The following is a 26,428-nucleotide window of genomic DNA, read 5'->3' on the forward strand; positions in this document are numbered from 1 at the left end:
GATGGGCAATAAAAATCCTGGCCTAGCCAGGGACACCCACACCCCATTAAATAATTTTTTAAAAAATTACCGTTCATTTCATCTTCCGATTGAGGAACTATTAACATTTATGGAAACAACCAATGTCACTCTTCTCATTTTGGTTAGTACGTTCTTTATCTTTCCAGCCCGGATTCAATTTTCTTTTATTTTGAGCTGCCAAGGGTGATTAGCAACTGTTACAGGAAATAAATTGTACCTCACAGGAACAATGTTTATCCATTAGAATCTTAATATAGGTCAATGTGCTAACTATTATATTTGTTGAATTTCTGATTCTTCTTAGTCCCCATATTGTGTTTTTTTTCTGTGCAATTCATGGAAATTAATTTTCTTCTAGATACAAATATCTTTTCAAATACCTGGGCACACCAAATAAAGTTCGAGTCTTTGAACTTCACCATGAAATGCAGGTTAACATTCCTTCCAATATTCAATTCGTTCATTGGCTCCATCTCTATTAGAGATTCCTCATCATACGACTCCGCTGTGTCAATGGTCTCAAAGTCCCAGACCTGCAATCAATTGAACAGTTTAGTTTACATACAGCTGGGAATCCCACACCAAATCTGAGTGGAGCATTCACGTGACATGTCTTTTTCTACTTGAAGGGTATCTGTCACTTCAAGCATATCTCATCCATTGGTGGTGCAGTACAGTGAAGCCTTGGCTCATTTCACACAGCCATTCCTGTTATTGCGAGTTCTTGACATCAAGTATGCCATCCTCAACCTGGCAAACAAGGGTTATAGATAGCAGCTGATACTGCCTTAGTTGGTTCTTTCTCTAGCCACAGAATACAAAAGCAAGGAAGTTGTGATAAACCTGTATAAAACACTGGTTTGTCCTCTATTGGAATATTGTGTGCCCAGTTCTGAGCACCACACTTGAGGGTGTAAAGGCAGTAGAGAATCTGAAGAAAAGGTTCACAAGAATAGTATCAAGGATGAGGAACTTCATTTACCTGGATAGATTGGAGATGTTGGGACTGTTCTCCTTGGAGAAGAGAAAGTTGAGAGAAGATCTGATAGAGGTGTTCAAAATCATGAGGGGTCTGGACAGAGTAGATAGAAACTGTTCCACTGACAGAAGGATTAAGAACCAGAGGACACAGATTTAATGTAATTGGCAAAAGTAGTACTGGCGACATGAGGAAAAGCTTCTTCATACAGCAAGTGGTTAGGATCTGGAATCCACTGCTTGAGATGGTAATGGAGGTAGGTTCAATTGAGGCTTTCAAAAGGGAATTGGATTATTATCTTAAAAAGGAAAATTTGCAGGGACTACAGGGGAAGAGGTGGATCAGTGGCAGTAGTTGACCCTGGCAGAGAGGTAGCACAGACACAACAGGTCAAATGGCCTCCTTCTGTGCTGTAACCATTCTATGATTTTATGATTCTATTCAAATGCCTGTCCAAAATCAAGTTTCTCCGTTATTGATATTTTTGCATATGCAGGTAGGTTCCTGAAGGCTGTGGGAAACACGCCAGGTAAGTCAGTTCATGAACCTCGGGAGAAGCCTGCTGTGGAATCAGGAACCATTTGACAGGTAAGTTTGAAGGGTCTTGCCAAGTTCAGTTGTCATAATGTAATAGTTTATGGTGATTTAAGTATGTTTACAATGCAATTATTTGATTTTACGTTGATTTAATCTCCTGAGATTGCTGTGCCTTTGAAGCACTCTTCCAGAATCCACTAGGTAGAGGTCCAATGAGCCATATAATAACACTGGCCAGTCTTTGAAATGTTTATGAATTAAAAAGAAAACAATCAAGCATTCAACATTCCCTTTGAAGAAAATTCTTCCTCTTACCATCTCATAAAACTGTTAATCAAACACAGCCATTGAAATTTCCACTGAAGGAACCTTTAATCTTGTCCAAATAAACACACTGGCATTGAAAACCCATTTAAAAGAAATACCAAGTTATTGCAAGGTAATAAAGCTGTCAATCAAACAAAGCCAGTAGTCCCTTTTGCAACTGTGTAAGCAAACTCCTGCTGGGCTGTCCCCATCAGTCATTCTTGGAGTTCACCCAAGCATTCATAATGAGGCCTTCTGGAAAAACAGATGTCAGGCCCTGCTTCTGTTGATGCAGTTGCTTGGGAATTGAGTTAAAGGATAGCTTTCAGTTGCATGATGGTAAAAAGTAATACTTCATAAGCAGCAGTGCTTGGACCATTGTTGTTCATAATTTACCTACATGATTTGTACTTAAGAAAAAGTAACTCAGTATCAAAATTACAGTGATACCAAATTGGGAAACATAATTAATACTGAGGAAAAATGCAACACAGTACAAGAAGGCATTAGAAAACTTGAAGACTAGGCCGTTAAATGGAAAATGAACTTTATCGTAGATAAAAGTAAGGTGGTGCACTTGGGGAGGAAAAATAGAAACACCACCTGCACCTGCGAAAATAAGAAACAGAACTGGGTAAAGAGCAAAGGAATCTCAGGATATAGAACATAAGAAGATAAGAAATAGGAACAGGAATAGAACAAAGGGCCCATCGTGCCTACTCGGCCATTCATTACAATTGTGGCTGATCTTTGGCCTCAGGTCCACTTTCCCAAATGCTCCCCATATCTCTTCATTCCCTGAGAGAACAAAAATCTGTCTAACCCAACCTTCAATATATTCAACGATAGCGTATCTTTAACACTCTGGGGTAGAGAATTCCAAAAATTCACAGCGCTTTTAGTGAAGAGGTTTCTCCTCATCTCAATCCTAAATGACTTGCCTCTTATCAGGAGACTGTGCCCCTGTGTTCTAGATTCCCCAGCCAGGGAATAACCTCTCAGTGTCTACCCTATCAAGCCCCTTCAGAATCTTATGGGTGGAATTTTCTAGCCCAATTGGCATTGGGCATCATGGTGGGTGGGGTGGGACAATATGGTGACAAGGCCAAAAATCATCGTGAAACCAGTTTGCGATCGTCCGTTCCAAGAGTGCAGGAGGGCATACCAGGAGCAGCATCAGACATACCTAAAAATGAGGTGTCAACCTGGTGAAGCTATAACGCAGAACTACTTGCATGCCAAACAGCTCAAACAGCAAGCATTAGACAGAGCTAAACAATCCCACAACCAACAGATCAGATCTAAGCTCTGCAGTCCTGCCACATCCAGTCGTGAATAATGGTGGACAATTAAACAACATACTAGAGGAGGAGGCTCTACAATTACTCCCATCCTCAATGATGGAGGAGACCAGCACATCAGTGCAAACAATAAGGCAAAGCATTTGCTACAATCTTCAGCCAGAAGTGCCGAGTGGATGATCCATCTCGGCCTCCTCCAGTGGTCCCCAGCATCAAGATGCCAGTCTTCAGCCAATTTGATTCACTCCACGAGATATCAAGAAACAGCTGAAGGCACTGGATACTGCAAAGGCTATGGGTCCTGACAATATTCTGGCAATAGTACTGACGACTTGTACTCCAGAACTTGCTGTGCCCCTAGCCAAGCTGTTCCAGTACAGCTACAACACTGGCATCTACCTGGACATGTGGAAAATTGCCCAGGACAAATCCAAACCAGCCAATTACCGTCCCATCAGTCTACTCTCCATCATCAGTAAAGTAATGAAAGGGCCCATCAACAGTGCTATCAAGCTCAGCAATAACCTGCTCACTAACACCCAGTTTGGGTTCCGCCAGGCCTGACCTCATTACAGCCCTAGTTCAAACATGGACAAAAGAGCTGAACTCCCGAGGTGAGGTGAGAGTGGCTGCCCTTGACTTCAAGGCCACTTTTGACAGAGGGTGGCAACAAGGAGCTCATACAAAACTGGAGTCAATGAGAATCAGGGGGAAAACTCTCCACTGGTTGGAGTCATACCTAGTACAAAGGAAGATGGTTGTGGCTGTTGGAGGTCAATCATCTCAGCTCAAGGACATCAGCGCAGGAGTTCCTCAGGGTAGTGTCCTCTGCCCAACCATCTTCAGCTGCTTCGTCAATGATCTTCCTTCCATCATAAGGTCAGAAGTGGGGATGTTCGCTAATGGTTGCACAATGTTCAGCACCATTTTCAACTCCTCAGGCACTGAAGCAGTCCATGTCCAAATGCAGCAGCACCTGGACAATATCCAGGCTTGAGCTGACAAGTGTCAAGTAACATCTGTGCCACACAAGTGCCAGGAAATGACCATCTCCAACAAGAGAGAGAATCCAACCATCGCCCCTTGATGTTCAATGGCATTACCATCACTGAATCCCCCACTATCGACATCCTGGGGGTTACCAATGACCAGAAACTGAACTGGACTAGCCATATAAATACTGTGGCTATAAGAGCAGGTCAGAGGCTAGGAATCCTGCGATGAGTAACTCACCTCCTGACTCCCCAAAGCCTGTCCACCTTCTACAAGAAACAAGTCAGGGGTGTGATGGAATACTCCCTACTTCCCTGGATGAGTACAGCTCCCACAACACTCAAGAAGCTTGACACCATCGAGGACAAAACAGCCCGCTTGACTGAAACTGCATCCACAAACATTCACTCCCTCGATCACCAACGCACAGTAGCAGCAGTGTGTACAATCTACAAGATGCATTTCAGGAATTCGGCAAGGCTCCTTCGATAGCATCTTCCAAACCCATGACCACTACCATCTAGAAGGACATGGGCAGCAGATAGATGAAGACACCACCACCTGGAAGTTTCCCTGCAAGTCACTCATCATCCTGACTTGAAAATATATCGCCGTTTCTTCACTGTCGCTGGGTCAAAATCCTGGAACTCCCTTCCTAACAGCACCGTGGGTGTAGCTAGACCACATGGGCTGCAATGGTTCAAGAAGGCAGCTCACAACCACCTTCTCAAGACTAACTAGGGATGAGCAATAAATGCTGGCCTAGCCAGCGAAGCCCACATTCCATGAATGAATAAAATTTTTTTTACAAGTTTCACATCTTTTAAAAAACTTTTCCATCCATACAACCAAAGTGAGTAATCTCACACTTCCCCATGTTACCTCATCTGCCACCTTGTTGGCCACTCACTTAACATTTCAATATCTCTCTGCAGCCTCTGTGTCCTTCTCACAACTTAACATTCCCCATCTAACTTTCTGTCCTCAGCAAATTTAGATATATTGAGAGATGAGAGTGACTGAAGACAAAATGTCACAAGTAGAAAAATCACTGCAGTGTGAGGGGCCGGAAAATTATAGCACTTTTTATAATCTGTGATGAAATGTAAATGCTTCTGGGTCACTCAAATGGGTGGAATTGTAGACCAGTTACTAACACCTCATCAACAGTCACCTAGACAAGTGCAGGATAATTAAGGAAAGCCAGCATGGATTAATTAAGGGAAAATCATGTTTAACTAACTTGCTGGAGTTTTTTGAGGAGGTAACAGAGAAGGTTGAGAAGGGAAATGTTGTTGAGGTGGTGTATATGGATTTTCAAAAGGCATTTGAAACAGTGCCACACAACAGACTTGTGAGCAAAATTCTAGCTCATGCGATAAAAGGGAAAGTAGGCACTTGGATAAGAAATTGGCTGAGTGACATGAAACAGAGTAGTGATAAATGGGTGTTTTTCAGATTGAAGGAAGGTTTGTAGTGGAGTTCCCCAGGGTTCAGTGCTGGGACCCTTGCTCTTCCTGATATATATTAATGACCCAGACTGTGGTGTTCAGGGCATGATTTCAAAGTTTGCAGATGATATGAAGATCAGAAACATTGTCAACTATGAGGATAGCCGTGAACTTCAAAAGGACATAGACATGCTGGTGAATTAGGCAGATAAAGTTCAATGCAGAGAAGTGTGAAGTGATTCATTTTGGCAGGAACTGTATGGAGATACAGTATAAAGTAAAAGGAGAAACTCTAAAGGCGGTGCAGGAACAGAGGGACCTCAGTGTATATAAGTAATTGAAAATGGCAGGGCATGTTGAGAGAGCAGTTCATAAAGCATATGGTATCTTAGGCTTTATTGATAGGGGCATTGAGTACAAGAGTAAGGAGGTCATGCTGAACTTATATAAAACACTAGTAAGACCTCATCTGGAGTACTGTGTCCAGTTCTGGGCGTATTGCTTGAGGAAGGATGTGAAGGTATTGGAGAGACTACAGAGGAGATTCACAAGAATAATTCCAGGGCTAAAGAACTGTAACTATGAGGATAGATTGGAGAGGTTGGGACTGTTTTCCTTGGAGAAAAGAAGGCTGAGAGGAGGCTTGATAGAGATATTCAGGATCCTGAGGGGTATGAACAGAGTAAATTGTGAGAAATTGTTCCCACTCAAGAGGACATCAAGAACTAGTGGGCACAGATTCAAAAGAATTGGCAAAAGGAGTTAAATGTGATGTGAGGAATTTTTTTTTCACCCAGAGGGTGGTTGGAGTCTGGAACGAACTTCCTGAGAGGGTGGTGGAGGCAGATTCAATCGAGGTATTCAAAAGGGAATTGGATTGCTACCTGAAAAGAGAGAATGTGCAAGATTACGAGGATAAGGCAGGGGAGTGGGACTAGGTGGAATGCTCTTTCAGAGAGCCAGTACAGACTCGATGGAATGAATGGCCTCCTTCTGCACTGTAAAGATTCTGTGATTCATAAAAGATCCAACTATCTTTGTTTTGAGAAGTTTAAAATCTTTGAAAGATTAAGTATTTAGGCTTGCACTGACATTTCAGCAACTAAATGTTATAGCCATAATCTCATTTATTGAAAAACAATTAATCTACATTTAGAAATTGTGAAGGGGGGGGAGACGAGAGAAGGAGGAAAAGATAGAGGTAAAAAGGGACAACCACTGTGAAGATATTATGCAATCACACAACGAACACTCCTGTTATATGCAATAACGATTCCTTAAATTCAAATTAAAGTCATGTCCTCAAAGAATTCAGATAATTTTAGAATGCAGATTTGTCCATCAAATAGGCTTGCTAGGATAAAATGTCCAATAAGCAATGTGGTTATAAAAGATTTTAAAAGAGGTTTATCTTATACAAAAACATTTTGTTGACAAAGCAAAATTAAAGCCTAGTCCTCCATGAAGATGTAAGATGCAGATTTGTCTAGATAGGTGTTCGCAACTATGCATTAATAAACAAGCATACATACATGCACAAACACACACACACAAACATATACACAAACAGAAGTATGAGGTTCTTTTAGTAACAAAAAGGCAGAGTATGCTGCATTTGTAATGCAGGCCTGCAATTTCCTCCAGGATGATTCTATGAAGCAAATCCACACAATAAAGGGAATCACTGACCAGCAATGCAATGGGCAGGACACAGGGAATATTGATGAAAGAAGCTATTAAACTTCACTTTAAACTATGTGGAACATGTTTATAGATAGCGCCACTGTTATATTGCGCTAATGCTGCCAACTCCCAATTGGTCTCTGTCTTGCTATCAGGCCACTGGTGGCCTGACAGCAGGACAGGACAAGCTGAAAGTTTCCTGGGACCAGCCAGAGTTGTGATTGGAGGAGTACTGAGGTTGGGAGAGACGGAGCTGCTTCTCCAATCATAGATTCTGTCTCTCACACGCTTGCTGTTCCAGCTTCTCCAATCATGGACTGTCTCTCTCTCCCGCGCTCACTGCTCCTCCAATCACAATTCTGGCCGGTCCCACTCTCACTGGCTGAGGTGGGATTTTTTTTAAAAGCTCCAAAGGTGGGGACATACATTTAAAATGGCAGATTTCCGAAACACCAATATTTAATCACCTTAATTGTATCCATTAAGTGCAGTAATCTATGCCAATTGAATTTTATGTTATTTTCTAATGTAATACACTTAACATAATTAATACATTTTCCAAACAGCTGAGAAAATTCACATGCAGCCTGTACCAGAACGTGGCCCTAGGAAAAATGAATAAGGAGCACAGCAAGAACGAATATTGAGCGGCCATGACCCAGTGGTTCATTGGACAATGAGGTGCACAGGAGCATGGTAACATTGTGAGCTGCCAGGTGGCTTGATGTGCCAGAGTTTGGACATATTTACATAGAAAACATAGAAACATGGAAAAATTGAAGCAGGAGTAGGTCAATCGGCCCTTCAAACCTGCTCTGCCATTCAATATGATGATGGCTGATCCTCTATCTCAACACCATACTCCCACTCTCTCCCCATACCCCTTGATGCCTTTAGAGTCTAGAAATGTATCTATTTCCTTCTTAAATATATTCAGTGACTTGGCCTCTGCAGCCTTCTGTGGTAGAGAATTCCACAGGTTCACCACCCTTTGAGTGAAGAAGTTTCCCCTCATCTCAGTCCTAAATGGTCTACCCTGTACCCTGAGACTGTGATCCCTTGTTCTAGACCCCCCCAGCCAGAGGAAACATCATCCCTGCATCCAGTCTGTTCAGCCTGTCAGAATTTTATACGTTTCAATGAGATCCCCTCTCATTTTTCTAAACTCCAACGAATACAGGCCTAGTCGGCCCAATCTCTCCTCATGTAACAATCCTGCCATCCCAGGAATCAGTCTGGTGAACCTTCGCTGCACTCCCTCTATGGCAAGTACATCCTTTCATAGCTTTTTTCTTAGTTTCTTACAGCCTTACAAGCTTCCAGGATTAGGGGTCTTACGACTGAAGGCTGCCTGCAGAGAGCAGACCCTACATTGCACTGCTGATCACAATTGCTGCAGAGTGCAGTCACTTGATGGGAGAAGAGGGACAAGTGCCAGCAGTGGGTCAATGCTGTGCTTGGCAGTCTTGTGAGAAATGGAGGCAGCCAGCAAGTGATTTACAGCTTTCATAGGGTAGGCTCAGGCTGGGCCAATTTTACCACAGTTATAAACCTGTTGGCCATCACATATTGATTGCCATCGCTGAATCACCCGCTAACAACATCCTGGGGTTACCATTGACCAGAAGCTGAACTGAACCTGCCATATAAGTACTGTGGCTACAAGAGCAGGTCAGAGGCTGGGAATTCTGCAATGGGTTACTCACTTTCTGACTGCCCAAAGCGTGTCCACCATCCACAAAGCATAAGTCAGGAGTGTGATGAAATACTCTCCACTTGCACTGGATGAGTGCAGCTCCAGCAACACTCAAGAAGCTTGACACCATCCAGGACAAAGCAGCCTGCTTGACTGGCACCCCACCCACCACCTTAAACATTCATTCCTCCACGACCAATGAACAGTGACAGCAGTGTGTGCCATCTACAAGATGCATTGCAGCAGCTCACAAAGGCTCTTTTGACAGCACCTTCCAAATCCGTGACCTCCACCACCTCGAAGGACAGCAGAAGCATGGGAACATCACCACCTACAAGTTCCCCTCCAAGCCACACACTGCCCTGTCTTGGAATTATATCACCGTTCCTTCACTGTGACTGGGTCAAAATCCTGTAACTCCTTTCCTAACAGCACTGTGGGTGTACCGACACCACATGGACTACAGCAGTTCAAGAAGGCAGCTCACCACCACCTTCTCAAGGACAATTAGGAATGGGCAACAAATGCTTGCCTAACCAGTGATGCCACATTCTGTGAATGAATAAATAAATGAATGAATAGACCTTTGGAGTCCTGCAATCCTGCCACATCCAGTTGTGAATGGTGGTAGACAATTAAACAACTCACTGGAAGAGGAAGCTCCACAAATGATGAGGGAGACCAGCACACCAGTGCAAAAGGAAAGGCTGAAGCATGTGCAACAATCTTTAGCCAGAGGTGCTGAGTGGATGATCCATCTCGGCCTACTCCAGAGGTCCCCAGCATCACAGATGCCAGTCGTCAATCAATTCGATTCCCTCCATGTGATATCAAGAAACAGCTGAAGGCACTGAATCGTGCAAAGGCTCTGGGCCCTGACAATATTCCAGCAATAATACTAAAGTCTTGTGCTCCAGAACTTGCCGCGCCCCTAGCCAAGCTGTTCCAGTACAGCTACAACACTGGCATCTACCCTGCAATGTAGAAAATTGCCCAGGTATTTCCTGTACACTAAAAGCAGGACAAATCCAACCCAGCCAATTACTGCCCCATCAGTCTACTCTCGGTCATCAGTAAAGTGATGGAAGAGGTCACCAACAGTGCTATTAAGCAGCAATTACTCAGCAGTAACCTGCTCACTGAACCTCAGTTTGGATTCCACCAGGGTCACTCAGCTTCTGACCTCATTACAGCCTTGGTTCAAACATGGACAAAAGAGCTAAACTCCAGAGGTGAGGTGAGAGTGACTGCCCTTGACATCAAGGCAGCATTTGACCAAGTGGGTATCAAGGAGCCCTAGCAAAACTGGAGTCAATGGGAATCAAGGGGGAAACTCTCCACTGGTTAGAGTCATACCTAGCACAAAGGAAGATGGTTGTAGCTGTTGGAGGTCAATAATCTCAGTTCCAAGACATCACTACAAGAGTTCCTCAGGGTCGTGTCCTCGGCCTAACCATCTTCAGCTGCTTCATCAATTACCTTCCTTCCATCAAAAGATCAAAAGTAGGGATGTTCGTTGATGACTGCATAATGTTCAGCACCATTCACAACTCCTCAGATACTGAAGCAGCCATGTCCAAATGCAGCAAGGCCTGGACAATATTCGGGCTTGGGCTGACAAGTAGCAAGTAACATGCACGCCACGCAAGTGCTAAGCAATGACAATCTCCAACAAGCGAGACATTAACCATCACCCCTTGACATTCAATGGCATTACCATCGCAGACTCCCCCACTATCAACCATTATGAAACTATCATATTTTTCATAGCCTTATTGCATACTTATGGGTGTGAGTATGGAATGGTTCTGTCTGTGTGACTGATTTAATTGAATTAAAGTCAGATAGACTGCAAGGTTGAAATTATCAGAAGAGTCAGGTGTAAAAAGGGTATCTGAAATGCTAATGAGTGAGCTAGAGTACACGAGTCAGTAGATAAGGTGTGAATGAAATTTGCATTTAAGATAAGTGGGGAGTTATTTGTTTTTCAAAGGGACGGTAGGATCTTTACAACTAACAAGATAAATAGGGCAAGGTTATTAATTTTATTTTTCCCAAAAGGAAAAAGGGCCATATTGACAACATTAAAGATTTCTATATTATGGGAAAATAAATTTCCAAAGACATGTAGAACAATTGGATTTTAGACATCAAAGAGAGAGACACATATATAAAGGATGATACAAGGCTATGTGGGGGTGGACATGTAAAATGTTGAAATGTACACCGTGTTACACAGATTTGGAAGAAGCTCTAGCAGCTTTTGCAGAAGTCTGCTATGTCCAGTAACTAAACTTGTGTTAAAGCCTTTGGAATTCCACTGTTAAGTGGGTACTGTGGTAAACTTGTTGGATTGCTTATTTAAATTTAACATCTATTTCTGGACTGTTGCCTTAAAGGGGGTATGTAGTTGAGAGTCGGGTTAATTAGGAATTTTGGGATTTGTTATAATATCAAATAACTGTAATCTTATGTATGTGTTTAAATTATTTTCCTTTGTTAATAAATGTTTAAATTTAATTTTTAAAATCACAGAAACTGAGTCAGGAGTGTGCTTGAATTCTCTCCACTTGCCTGAATGAGTGCAGCTCCAACAACATTCAAGAAGCTCAACACCATCGGGTCAAAGAAGTCTGCTTGATTGGCACCCCATGCACAAACACTCACTCCCTCCACCACCAACACACAGTGGCAGCAGTGTGTACCATCTACAAGATGCACTTCAGGAACTCACCAATTCTCCTTAGACAGCACCTTCTAAACCCATGACCACTACCATCTATAAGGAGGAGGGCAACAGATACATGGGAACACCACCACCTGGAAGTTCCCCTCCAAGTCACTCAACCCTGATTTGGAAACATATTGTCATTCCTTCACTGGGTCAAAATCCTGAAACTCCTTCCCTGAGTGCTGTATGGGTGTACCTACACCAGATGGACTGCAGGGGGTCAAGAAGGCAACTCTCCACCACCTTCTCAAGGGCAATTAGGGATGGGCAATAAATGTTGGCCTAGCCAGCAAGGCCCACATCCCATGAATGAATTTTTTAAAAAAGTCCAGGTATTCTAGTAAATCTACATTGCACTGTCTTCAAGGCCAATACATCTTTCCTAAGGTTTAGTGTCCAGAACTGTTCATAGTACTCAAGGTGTGGTTAACCAGGGCTTCGTATAGGTGAAGCATAACTTCTAGCTCTTGTATTCTAGTCCTCCAGATGTAAAGGCCAGCATTTTATAGCCTTTTTGATTATCTTTTGCACCCATTCATGACATCTTAATGACCTGCGCACCTGGATCCCCAAGTTTCTTTGGACCTCTACTGTTTCTAGCTTTTCACCATTCGGAAATTGCCCTATTCTTTTGTTTTCTAGGTCCAGAGTGAATAACCTCACTTGTTTCTATGTTGAAATCCATTTGACACAGTTTTGTCATTGATGAATAGCTGAGGCCCTAACACGGATCATTGCAGGATCCCACTAATCACATGCTGTCAATTAAAATCCCTGCCTATTATCCCTAATCTCTGTTTCCTTGCCACTCAGTCAATTTCCTAACCAGGTCAATAATTTCAATTCTATGAGTTTCAGTTTCAGCTAACAGTCTCTGAAGAGGGACTTTATCAAACACATTTTGAAATTCCATAAAAATAACAATTTGCATGTGTATCAGGTATTAATCCCAAGGTTATTACCCAAGGTGGGTAAAAAATTTTTTAATCATTCATGGGATGCGGATGTCGCTGGCTAGACCAGCATTTTGTGCCCATCCCTAATTGCCCTTGAGAAGATGATGGTGAGCTGCCTTCTTAAACCGCTGCAGTCCACGTGGTGTAGGTAGACCCACAGTGCTGTTAGGGAGTGAGTTCCAAGATTTTGACCCAGCGACAGTGAAGGAACGGCAACATATTTCCAAGTCAGGATGGTGTGTGTTTTGGAGGGGAACCAACCAACATCAAAGGCTCAGAAGGCTGAAGTATCTCACTGGCAAACATGGTGTTCCAAATGGCTTACAGTAGTTGCACTTACTCTAAGCAATGCAGGCTGAAAGCCTGAGAGATTTTGATGCACTGTGCTTCAAAAACAACCAGTTTGGGCATCAGCTATAGTTAATGGCCTTAATGAAAGCTGCAAGAAATTTAGAGCATTTCATTGTGTGGTCAGTATAGAGCTTGTGATGTGGGAATAAAAAAATAGAATTCAGAAAAAAACAAAAGGCAGGAGGGTTTCCTGATGTAGAAATAAACATGAAATTTCATGGTATATTTCTCCTTTTTACCGGAAGACAGCCAGAAAACCAGAGGGCTATTTTTCATAAAAAATTACGGCACAGAAACAGGCCATTTGATCCTAACTGGTTGATGTCTTTGTTTCAGATGAGCTTCCTTTCATCCTACTTCATCTCACTGGATTAATATATCCTTATATTAATTTTTCCCTGGTGTTCTCAATATCAATTCACAAAATTTGAAGGGGTAGGTCAACCCTTGTGATATTTCTAGGCAGTACACTACCAATATCAACTTGCTGTAGTGGTGTGTGAAAAATGAAAAGCAAGAAAATGGACTTCATATTAACCTAGGCATAGGTCATTCTAATCGTAGTTCAGACTAGAGTTAAGTTTGTTCAGCCACTGGGTTTCAATATCTGTTACTACTCACCCGCACACACCCATCAGCTCCGACAGTGATAAGTTCTCCCTCGTCCAGTACAAATTGATTTATAGGTCCATGATGACACGGCTTGCTGTCCCTTCTGCTGAGTTCCACTTTGATAAGACCACCATCCCACAACAACATATTTCCCCATTCAGAACCGGACACTACCTGCAAGAAAGCACCACGTTCTCAGGCACAATTAGACAGAATCGTTCAGTGGAATGGATAAATGTTGTCTTGGCCAACACTTATCTCGCAATCACTTTGACTGAAAGCAAGGTTAACTGATCATTCATTTAATTTTAAAACAAAATACTGCGGATGCTGGAAATCTGAAATAAAAACAGAAAATGCTGGAAAAACTCAGCAGGTCTGGCAGCATCTGTGGAGAGAGAAACAGAGTTAATGTTTCGAGTCCGTATTACTCTTCTTCAGAGTTCTCTTCTTCTCTGAAGAAGAGTCATACGGACTCAAAACATTAACTCTGTTTCTCTCTCCACAGATGCTGCCAGATCTGCTGAATTTTTCCATTCACTTAATTTGTTCCGCATAAATTGGCAGTCAGGTTTGCCTACAACAGTTCTAATTCAAAAATATTTAATTGGCTGTGAAGATTAGGGATATCCTGAAGATGTGAAAAATGCTAAATAATTCTCAACTTCTTTGTGTAACAATTGATTTCCATTAGTCTGTGCTTACGTTGTTAAATAGGGAAAATTATCAGGCCTGATACAAGTACACAGATTTTAAGATGGATTCTCCTGAAAAACTATTTCCAGGATCTAACGTATGAATTTTGATCTCATTCTCCAAGTAGATTTATTTCTAGAAAAACAGGGATGCATCCTATTGATGGTTTAGTCAGATGTTTACTGTTGGCATGGCAGCTATATGCCACAATGGTGTGGAATGTGTAACCCAGCCTCATGTTGTGCCTATGGAGGCAAGTTGTCAGCTTTACGTGCTAAGCACTTCAATGTGTCGTGTTTTAAACTTCCAGTAAGCAGCCCAGTATTCATGGAGCAGGAATCTTCCTGAACTGCCACCCAGACAGCTGAATATAGATCATTACCAGACTATGTGCACAAGGAACAATAGAAAGCATAAGACTGGAAAACCCCACTGTCCATCAAGTCTATCCAAAGGCCGACACCTCTCAATTGGTAGCTCATTGATATTCTAACCCAGATCTTCCCCCTTCCTAACAGGGCAGGATGCAAGGGAAAGCTTCTTATCTGATTAGCAAGTCTTATCTTAATTTCTGCCTCCTACCTAACTCTTTGTCTCCCTATTGCAACTTGCATTTGAAGTGTTGAGACACATTACAAGGTGCTGTAATTGTAACTCTTCATCAGAGTCATACAGACTTGAAACGTGAACTCTGACTTCCTCTCCACAGATGCTGTCAGACCTGAGTTTTTCCAGCAATTTTTGTTTTTGTTTCAGATTTCCAGCATCCGCAGTATTTTGCTTTTATCTCATATCTTGAATGTATCTTCAAGAGATTCCTCCCATGCTCTGTGACATACCTTGCACCTATGCTCTTCTTCTATCCTCCATCCTCACTGTGTTGAAATGAAGATGTACGGAGCCATCTCCAACTCCAATTTGTCTCCCAAGATCTCAATATTTAGGAACTTATCTCACTCAGTGCTCTCTGACTTTAACAATTTAAAATTCAATCACTTGACTACAATTTATTGATTTTTCTAATCTTCTGTTCTCCTCAACCTATGTCCCACATTCCAGTATAAACCTTGGCTCTTCATCTAGGTTTCTTTAACAAGGACATTCTTAGATACTGTCAGTTCGAACCTCTTGCCTGATTTCCTTGCAACATTTTTCAATCAGAGAATGCAGGTAAAGATTTATTTTTATAATTGGAAAATTTGGTGTGGCAGGTGATGTGGCATAAGAATAGTTCCAAAATGCAGAATATATTTTGAAATCAATAATAGGTCACAAAATTTTACTTCATAAATATATTTCCTCTTGAAGAACTAAATATGTTATCTTCCTTACTAACACAGCGGGGTAGAAAATTGCCAACCGTACCTTTCCATCTGGCAACTCTACATAGCCATCAATGTCCGTCAGCGCAGTTCTGCCAAACCTGCCAAGTTCACCTTGCAGTTTGAGTCCAGTGAAAGTCTCCACCATCCTCCAAAACCTGAAGGCATTAAGAAACCAAACAATGGGTTGAGAATCTCCACAGTTTGCATGTTTTACATGTGCCTTATTGTAAATTTGTAAGACTACATAGGCTGCATATAGCGACACCACTATTCCCATCCGGAATGGGGATAACTTTATAACACAATTGTGTCAATAGACACTCTGACTATATGCCAGTATATACTCTTTCTGGGTATTATTTGGAGACAATCACATCCAACTATACCTTTGCTCTTTATGTTAACTGCAAGACCATGTTAAAAACAGCACAAGTCTACTTCTCACTACCCCTGCACACTCTGCCAAATTGTAGAAACAAAGTCACTGTCTACCATAGAATAGAAGTAATGAGAGCACAGTTTACCTTGTACATAAAATAAGGTACCCCCTGAACTGTCAGTGATGAGTTGCAATCCTACAACTCTTTGCATCTATCTTGGAAACATGGAGCCCATAGCACAAATCGAGCTAGCCTTACTTATTTTGGAGCAATTTCCCTAACTTGGGGAACAGGCAGGTAGAATTTCCAAATTAGTGACTGATTATTTGAAATCAATGATATAATATATTTTATATAAATAAATGCACTAGACTTCAATGTACAGGGAACAATTTCAATATGTGCAGATACTCAAAATTTGTAACTATTGTGAACTGTGAGAAGGATAGAAATAAACCTCGAGGACATAATCAGGCTGGTTAATGGGTGGATAAGTGGCAGATTAAATTTAATGCAGAGAAATGTGAAGTATTCATTTTGGTAGGAAGAACAAGGAGGGACAATATAAAATAGAGGAATCAATTCTAAAGTTTGTACAGGAGCAGAGGAACTGGGGATATCTGTACACAAATCACTGAAGATGGCAATGCAGATTGAGAAAGCAGTTAATAAAGCATGCAGTATCCTGGGCATTATAATTAGGAGCATAGAGTACAAAAGCAAGGAGGTTATGATAACCCTGTATAAAATGCTAGTTCAGCCTCAAATGAACTATTGTGTTCAGTTCTGGGTACCACACTTTAGGACAGATGTGAAGGCATTAGATAGGGTGCAGAAAAGATTTACTAGAATGGTTCCAAGGATGTGGAACTTCAGCTGTGTGGATAGCGTGGAGAAACTGGGGTTATTCTCCTTGGAGAAGAGAAGGTTAAGAGGAGATTTGATAGAGGGATCTAGACAGAGTGGATAGGAGGAAACTGTTCCCATTGGCAGAATGATCGAGATCCAGAGAGCACAGATTTAAGGTGATTGGCAAAAGAAGCAATGGCGACATGAGAAAAAACCTTTTAATGCAGCAAGTGGAATGCACAGTCTGAAAGTGCGTGGTGGAGGCAGATTCCATTGAGGCCTTCAAAAGAGAATTGGAATATTATCTGAAAAGAAAAAATATGCAGGGCTATGGGGAAAAGGTGGGCAAGTGGGGCTAGGTGTGTTGTTCTAGGCAGCTGGCATGGCACCACAGGCCGAATGGCCTCCTTCTCTGCTGTAACTAATCCGAATCTATGATAAGGTCCAAAACACAAGGGAACATAAGTACCTGCATCATAATTCACTGAAGTAGCTAACTACTCCCACACTCTCATTGGAAAATGCAGTATCACAGTACCGCAATGTTTATCTGACTCACATTTGCTTCAAGTATGGCTCTCTGTTTGGAGAGGGGAACAACGGCATGGACATTTCCAAGCTAATCGTCCTAATTTACTCATACACAATCATCGAACTGTTAAAGCATAAATACTAACAGAGGATGCAATCCAGAATTGACCACTGCTTGGTTTGATCACATACTTGATATGTCCTGTGCCCGAAGTGGTCAGTTGTTCATCGTTTTCTGGGGAGAAGGTGACCCGATAAACATCCTGTGAAAAGGCTTTTGAGCGCAGCACTATATTTTCCTGCTTCCAGTTCCAGATGGTGACCATGTAATCTGGATGCCCCCCTACGCTGGCCAGCAGATTGCCTGATGAATTAAAGTCAACAAAAGCATAAGCCCTCTCGGTTCCTCCTAGAAAGGAAACATACACAGAATGATTATCCCCCGTAGTAATCTTGCTGATCATAATAACAAGGCAACCTGTGCTCAGCATTTCGTATTGTTGTGGCAATCTAGCAATAGCCACCCATCTCTCTCACTGCAGACACCACACTTTTTCAGATGCTGATCAACCTTAAGAGAAATAAATGGCTAGCTACTTACTATTGACTGCCACTGGGCCTTGAATCAAAGCATATTATAATTTTTAGAGTACCCTGAACAGACAATTAAACTTCAAATGACCTACTTACCTAAGCCACCCCAGACCCACCTCAGCAGAGTAAGACACTGTGAAATTTAGGCTATAAACCACTGTCCTTATAAAGAGCGTAGCACCTGACCTACTGGAAACAGTACTGTAGGGGCTGCACTATTATAGTACAAGTAGTCTTTGAATTTACAGACTGTCATTTCCTCTGTCATAATTTGTCCTGAGCAAATTGCTCACAATTGATTGTCCTATATGCAAATTGTTTCTAACAATCTTCACAAAAAAAGATGTCATGATTTGGACCCCTCTGTCCTTGAAAACTGCCCGATCTCCAATTTCCCCTGTCTTACCAGTCAATGAACTTGTATCCACTCCCAAATCCATGCCCTTTTCACAAAATCCACGTTTGATGCCCTTCAATCAGTTCCCATCCCTCATCGCACAGGGTTGAAAACAGCTCTTATCAAAGTCACAAATCACATTCTATGTAACAAGCACTGTGGTAAACTATCACTGCTTTTTTAAAAATTCATTCATGGGATGTGGGTTTCACTGGCTGGGCCAGCATTTATTGCCCATTCCTAATTGCCCTTGAGAAGGTGGTGGTGAGCTGTCTTCTTGAACCGCTGCAGTCCATGTGGAGTAGGTACACCCACAGTGCTGTTAGGGAGTTCCGGATTTTGACCCAGCCACAGTGAAGGAACGGTGATATATTTCCAAGTCAGGATGGTGAGTGACTTGGAGGGGAATTTCCAGGTGGTGGTGTTCCCATCTATCTGCTGCCCATGTCCTTCTGGTGGTAGAGGTCACAGGGTTGGAAGGTGGTGTCAAAGAAGCCTTGACAAGTTGCTCCAGTTGCATTCTGTAAATGGGATATATTGCCACAACTGTACACCAGGGATGGAGGGAGTGAATGTTTAGAGTGGTGAATGGGGTGACAATCAACTGGACTGCCTTGTCCTAGATGGTGTGCCGTTTCTTGAGTTGCATTCACCCTGGCAAGTGGAGAGTATTCCATCACATTCCCGACTTGTGCTTTGTTGATGGTGGCCAGGCTTGGGGGAGTCAGGAGGCAAGTTACTTTCCGCAGAATTCCCGGCCTCTGACCTACTCTTGTAGCCACAGTATTTATTTGGCTGGTCTAGTAAATTTCTGATCAATGGTATCCCCCCAGGATATTGATGGTGGGGGATTCAGCAATAGTAATGCCATTGAACATCAAAGGAAGATGGTTGGATTCTCTTTTGTTGGAGATGGTCATTGCCTGGCACACGAACGTTAGTTGCCACTTATCGGCTCAAGCCTGAATGTTGTCCGGCTCTTGCTGCATTCAGGAATAGACTGCTTCAGCAGTTGGAGTAGTGAACAGTACTGACCATTGTGCAATCATCAGCGAACTTCTCCACTTCTGATTTTATGATGGAGGAAGGACAGTGATGAAGGATCTGAAGAAGGTTGGGCCTAGGATACTGTCCTAAGGAACCCCTGCGGTGAGGTCCTGGGACTGAAATGATTGGCCTCTAACAAATACAACCATCTTCTTTTGTGTTGGCATGCTTCCAACCAGTGGAGGTTTTTCCCCGATTCGCATTGACTTCAATTTTGCTAGGGCTCCTTGATGTCACCCAATCAAATGCGGCCATGATGTCAAGGGCAGTCACTCTCACTTCACCTCTGGAGTTCAGCTCTTTTGTCCATGTTTGGACCAAGGTTGCAACGAAGTCTGGAGCCAAGTGGCCCTGGTCAAACCCAAACTGAACGCTGCTGAGTAGGTTGTAGCTGAGTAAGTGTCTTTTGATAGCACAGTCAACAACACCTTCTATTACTTTACTGATGATGCAAAGTAGGCTGATGGGGTGGTAATTGGTTGGATTGAATCTTTCCTACTTTTTGTGAACTACTGGGCAGTTTTCCACATTGCCAGGTGGATGCCAGTGTTGTAGCTGTACTGGAACAGCTTGGCTAGGGGCACAGCAAGTTCTGGAGCACAAGTCTTCAGTACTATTGTTGGAATATTGTCAGGACCCTTAGCTTTTGCTGTTTCCAGTGCCTTCAGCCATTTCTTGATATCATGTGGAGTGAACTGAATTGGCTGAAGACTGGCATCTGTGCTGCTGGGAACCTCAGGAGGTGGTCAAAATGGATCATCTACTCAGCATTCCTAGTTGGAGATGGTTGCAAAAGCTTCAATCTTATGTTTTCAGCTGGGCTCCCTCATCATTGAGGATGGGAATGCTTATGGTGCCTCCTCCCCTTGTTAGTTGTTTAGATGTTTACCATAACTCACAACTGGATGTGGCAGGACTGCAGAGCTTTGATCTGATCTGTTGATTGTGGGATTGCGATGGTGGTGTCTGGGACATTGTAAGGTATGATTCCATGAGTATGACCATGTCAGGCTATTTGCTTGACAAGTTTGTGGGACAACACACAATTTTGGCACAGCTCCCCAGATATTATTGAGGAGGATTTTGCAGGGTTGACAGGGCAAGGTGTGCCTTTGTCATTGCCAGTGCTTAGATCAATGCTGGGCGATCTGTCTGGTTTTATTCTTTTTTAACTTTTCTGCAGGGGTTGGATACAACTGAGTGATTTGCTAAGTCATTTCGGAGAACAGTTAAGAGTTCACATTGCTATGGATCTGGAGTCAGATGCAGGCCAGACTGGGTGTGGACAGCAGATTTCCTTCCCCAAAGGATATTCATGAACCAGATGGGGTTTTACAACAATTCAGTAGTTTCATGGTCACCATTTCTGAGGCTAGCTTTTAATTCTAGATTTATTAATTAATTGAATTTAAGTTCCTCCAGCTGCTCTGGTAGGATTTGAACTCATGTCTCTGGAACATTTGTCTGGGCCTCTGGATTACTAGCCCAGTAACATTACCACTATGCTACCAACCCCATGGTCACTCTGCTCGTTTGGCATGGGATTAGATGAAGAAAAAATTCCTTCAACTAAATATTGAGAAGGCTGAAGCCATTGTTTTTGGTCCCCATCAAAAGCTCCATTCTCTTGTCACTTATTTCATTCCTCTTTTTGGCATCTGTCTGAAGCTGAGCCTCAGTGTTGTGTTCGACTGTTTGAACCAGAAATGAGCTTCAAACCCCATATCCTACCATCGCCTCTATAACATCACCAGACCCTGAACCTGCCTCAGCTCATCTGCTGCTGAAACCCTGATCCATACTTTTGTTACTTCTAGGCTTGGTTATTCCAAAGCTTGATCGATCTTCCATCTTTCACTCTACCACAAACTAATACTCATCCAAAACTGCACAGTCTGCACCTTAACTTGCACAGGTCCTATTCGCCCATCTGCTTTGTACTCACAGACCTACACTAGCTCCCGGCTGGCAACGCTTCAATTTTAAAATTCACAACTTTGTTTTCAAATCCCTATCTTGCCTCTCCTTATCTCTTGTAAATCCTCCAGCCCTACATGTCTTTGAGATCTCTGTTCCTCCAATTCTGGTACCTTGTACACCCCAATTTCAATCACTCCACCATTGACAACCCTAAGTTTTGGAATTCCGTAGCTAAACCTTTCCACCTCTTTACTCCATTCTCCTCCTTTCAGGTGCTTCTTAAAACCTAGTTATTTGATGAAGCTTTTGGTCATCTGTCCTCATGTCTCCTTATGTGGCTCAGTGAGAAATTTCGATTGGTAATGTTCCTCAAGGTGATTATTCTGTTATTAGGGTTATATAAATGCAAGAAATGGTTGTTGCTGCAGTTATTATGCAAATAGATGTATAGAAAGAGAGAGATGGCTAAAGAGTGTGAAAAAAAACTTGATGTTAACACAAAATATTTATTGAAATCGGGGATATGGTGGCTTAGTGGTAATATCACTTGACGAGTAATCCAAAAGCTCAGACTAATGCTCTGGGGACACAGGTTCAAATCCCATCACAGCAGCTAGTGGAATTAAAATTTTAACTACTAAATCTGGAATATAAAGCTAGTCTCAGTAATGGTGACCATGACAACTATCGCCCATTGTCATAAAAACCTATCTGGTTCACTGATATACTGTAGGGAAGGAAATCTGCCATCCTTACCTGGTCTGGCCTACATGTGGCTCCAGACCCACAGCAATGAGGTTGACTCTTAATTGCCTTCTAGAAACAATTTAGTTCAAGGGCAATTAGGGACGGGCAACAAATGCCTGCCTTGCCAGCGATGCACACATCCCATGGAAAAATAAAGAAAAAAAGTGCTAGCTAGAACTCAGTTGGTAGTACTCTCGTCTGCAGTTCAGAAGGTTGTGGGCTCAAAGACGGGATCCAGGCTGAGGTTTCAGTTTGGTACCGGATTGTTGCACTGCTGGAGGTGTCAACTTTCAGACAAGGCATTAAACAAAGGTCCTGTCTGCCTCCCAGGTGAGCGTAAAAGATCCCAGGGCACTATCTCGAAGAACAGTTCTCCCTGGTGTCCTGGCCAAAATGTATTCCTCAACCAGCATTTTAAAATTATCTGATTTATGTTGTTACGGTGGAACCTTGCTGTGCACCAATTGCCTCCAAGTCTCTATTCATAAAACCCAGAATCCTTTATTTTTAACATTAAAACAACTCATCCTGTCACTTTCAAAGATTTATGTTTGTCAATCCCCAGGTTCCTGCATCCCCTTTAAATTTGGACCATTAAGTTTAAATTGCTTCTACTTCCAAAATGTTCACCTCATGGCTACCCTCAATGCCTCTCTTATAACCCTTACACTATTCCAAAATGTGCCACCCTGTCCCCGAACCACATCTGTGGAACTGAAAGCATCCCAGGACAATTGTACCATTATTACCCCAAACCAGCAACAGTCCCTGTCCTTGGCAGAAATGTGTGTTTAATGTGCATCTTGTATTTTTATTCACGCTATGCTCAGCCACCATGGTATTTCTAACTTCAGTCATTAATCCTTGTCACAGGGCTGCCGAATCCTGGCAGGATTCTGCTGCAGTCTACATTGACACTGGAGGCACATGACTGCCCGGTCCTGCCTTATTCTGTCCTCATGGATTGGCATCTGAAGGAACTGACTGGAGAGCTCAAATGTCTTTGTCAGAACTATGGGCAGCATATAATTAGGCTCCTGCCATTGTGACTTGCTGGATTCTGGATAGATCAGAGAAGGGGAGATCCAATGGCTGAGAAACTAAGCTCAGAAGATGCTCTCCACATGATACTCCAAAGGTTAAAGGCCAATAGTCGATCCCCTCACGTTATGGAACAAGAGGCTGCTGCATAATGTCCCTGGCACTGCCACTCACTCCAGGTTGTGGTATACCACCTTGAAACCTTCTTAAAAGTTGGTGCTGAGGGTGGCATTTGGTTCCACCATGACTCCTGTCATATGCTTCAGTCCTGCAGCATGGTCCTCAGTGCCTACCATGTTTCATGCTCAACAAGCATCCTCTCCAGAGCAGGGCCTTGAACTCCAAGACTGTAGATTCTGCAGCCCAGGTTGACTGATATCTCTCACTGGCAGATTTCTCTTCTGTGCACCACCCAGAGGCAAAATTTTTGGCGTTGTTTGTTTATATTTTGCTTTGTGTAGCCTGCACCAGTCAGTTCAAAAGCTGAGCACTGACATCCATGGAATTCATGAAGAACTGAACAGCCTGGACAGGACATTTGCACAGGTGGCCCAGTGGTAGCTGGAGGGGATGCCAGCTTTGCCTCAGCAGCAGACTCTCTCAAACAAACAGGAAATCCTACCAAGAGCTGAGGATGTGCTAGAATAGGATGAAGGTTCCACACTGTTCGTGGCAGTCTCTTCATCCTTGGTTTCCTTGACCCCTCTGACAGAATGCACCTGTGTGCCAGGTCCCAGTGATGACAGCTGCTCCTGCAGAGATGCAGGCAGAGCAGTCACAGGAGAGGACTCCAACAGGTCCCTTGAACATGGGGATGACCGCTTCCATCTCCCCTGATGGATCAAGGGGAGCACAACGTAGTAATGTCCGAATGCGGAGGGCACCTCGTTGGGTAGATCACTAAGTGTGTCACTGAGATGCGTTATAGATGTTACATACAACTATTAAGTTTGAATATGTAAATAAATTCACTGCTCATTACAATGGGATGCAGTATCTTTAAAAGTTTGTGCTAAACCATAGTAACAATGTGTAAACAAAATAGCTTCTCACCAGTGACAGTAGAGGCTGCAGGCAGTGGTCCATCTCTTGGTGACAGTAAGTTTGCAATCTTACTTGACAGTAAGATTGGACACACGCTTGTCTTTCCCGTGCCACTGCATGGCTTGCTGCCTCAGAGTTCATCAGCTGAACCTTTGCTGGATCAGAAGGTCCCTTGCAATAATAGCTTCCTGGACAGACCCTGGGTCTGGCCACCTCCATGGTCACCTGGACCACCTCACACAGCAGAAGGCTTCATGTCCCCTGCCCCATTCTTTCTCACATCCTGTTCACCCTCTTCTTCTGAGGGCATCACAATCTCCTGTCTCCACCTCTTTAAGGGTCACTCACCTTTGCTGGGCCACATCGTGAAGCATTCAGCAGACCACAAGCATCCAAGAAACTCTGGCAGGTGAATATTACAGGACACCACCAGAGGAGTCCAGGCCACGAAAGCGTATCTTGAGCAGGCTGAAGGACTGTTCGATGAAGTACTTGTCAGCAGAAAGCTGCCATTGCAACACTTTGGGGCGTAGTTCATGGCACATGTAGCTCATGGACTGCAGCCGTTCAAGAAGGCAGCTCACCACCACCTTCGCAAGGGCAATTATGGATGGGCAATAAGTGCTGCCCTAGCCAGCGATGCCCACATCCCATGAATGAATCAAAAGGAATATGTACAGAGGTGAGGAACCATCACTGTCCCCGAGAATCCCTCCACAAACCTGGATGGTGGGATGGAAGAGCAGCAGAAAGTTTGACTGGTGGAGAATGTACACATCATGGTGACATCAAGGAAAGTGTGCACAGAAATACAGGAAGTTTTTATTGTGGTCATAAGGAGCTGTGCGTTTATGACTTGGTGCCCTGATGGCCACATTTGTGCAGTTAATGATGCCCAAGACTTGTGGAAAACCAGCGATTGCTGCAAATCTAAGTGCCCTCTGAGTCTGGAAGGCTCCATTGATGGGAATTTGATGTAATGTCCAGCCTTGGCAAAGAGGGCATTTGTGACCATTTTGACACATCTATGTGCAGTGACTGTGAAATACTATAAAGGTCGGCGGCTGAGCCCTGGAATGATCCAGTGGCAAAGAAATTCAAGGCCACAATTACCTGGGCTGCTATTAGCAGGGCCCAGCTATGAATGGATCGAGGTGTGAACTTCTCATTGATGAGGCCATCAGATTACTGTGGCTATCTCCCTGGAGAGCTGCTTTCCATTGGCACTGTCTTTCTGACAGCTTCATCTGTTCTGATAGATCTAATGATCTGGGTAGTGTCTCCTTCATTGGCTCTGCAGTCCTGGTACCTGGAGACCCTTCCTCACTATGCATGTTGCTGCTGCGATGTCTCGGCGGCCTCTTGTGCGTGATGGACCAAGTGCAATTTCCAGTTTCACCCTGCCTGTTGTCCAGGTGATATCCAAGCTGCCTGATTCAATGCTCTGATGTCTAGGCAATGCCTGATGTGTTCCCAGCCCTTGAGACAGCAGGGGCCTCATCCCTTCCTCTTCACTCTACTATGATGAGCTCTGTAGTAAGAAAGATTAACAGATGCTAATGTATGACGTAGATGATGATGTACCACTGACACTAGTCAGTCATGTATTAGATTTTCAAGAGAGAGGTTGTAATCATGTTTACGAGCTATGCGCCTACTGCTTAATCTAATAAACAAGTATTGCTGAAAAAAGAAACATGCTATCAAAACTTTTCATGTTACACTCATCAGGATAGCTCGCAAGAGCTAACAGTAAAGGTGGAACAACAATTTATACTGCATGAGAAGAGACTGCTGATTGGTGAGCAAGTGAACTCTGATTGGTGGAGGCGTTGCCATGGAGCGTGCAGCATGGAACAATTAACTGCCCAGCTTTGTTCAAATTCAAATCAGGCAGATCAACCCCAATTGGTCAAGGTATTGCCCTGGGGAATAAACCAGGGAATGACTGTTCCCTAAGCTTTTGCTTAATTAAAAAACATGTGTGGACATGTTCCTTCTGTCTACAAAGGACTTTGTCCCCAGGTCATCTTCTCTAAGGGCTGAGAACACAGAAGGAAACTGAATCTCCCAAAACTGTCACTTGGGGAGCGGAAGAGTGGGAGTTGGAGTTGATGGCATACTTAGAGGGAGGTGTATTATAAAGGGTTAACAGATGGGATGTGCTAATATATGATGTAAACTGACCGTAGTCAGTCATGTGTTAGATAAGAGAGAGAGAGAGAGAGGTTGGAATCATG

The 26,428-nt window shown here is 43.1% G+C and overlaps 1 protein-coding gene across 1 annotated transcript in view; it reads right to left on the reverse strand.

The window, feature by feature from the left end:
• Positions 1–26,428, reverse strand: part of cfap44 (cilia and flagella associated protein 44) — a 224,494-nt gene that overhangs the window by 172,616 nt on the left and 25,450 nt on the right. Inside the window, exons 5-8 of the mRNA XM_078559546.1 lie at positions 17,591–17,807; positions 15,679–15,793; positions 13,627–13,791; positions 402–554 (exon numbers count right to left, since the gene is read on the reverse strand). Of these exons, the coding sequence (XP_078415672.1) occupies positions 402–554; positions 13,627–13,791; positions 15,679–15,793; positions 17,591–17,807 (650 nt within the window). The remainder of the gene's footprint in view (positions 1–401; positions 555–13,626; positions 13,792–15,678; positions 15,794–17,590; positions 17,808–26,428) is intronic.

This window comes from Cetorhinus maximus, chromosome 16 (assembly GCF_964194155.1).
Source record: "Cetorhinus maximus chromosome 16, sCetMax3.hap1.1, whole genome shotgun sequence".
Lineage (NCBI taxonomy): Eukaryota > Metazoa > Chordata > Chondrichthyes > Lamniformes > Cetorhinidae > Cetorhinus > Cetorhinus maximus.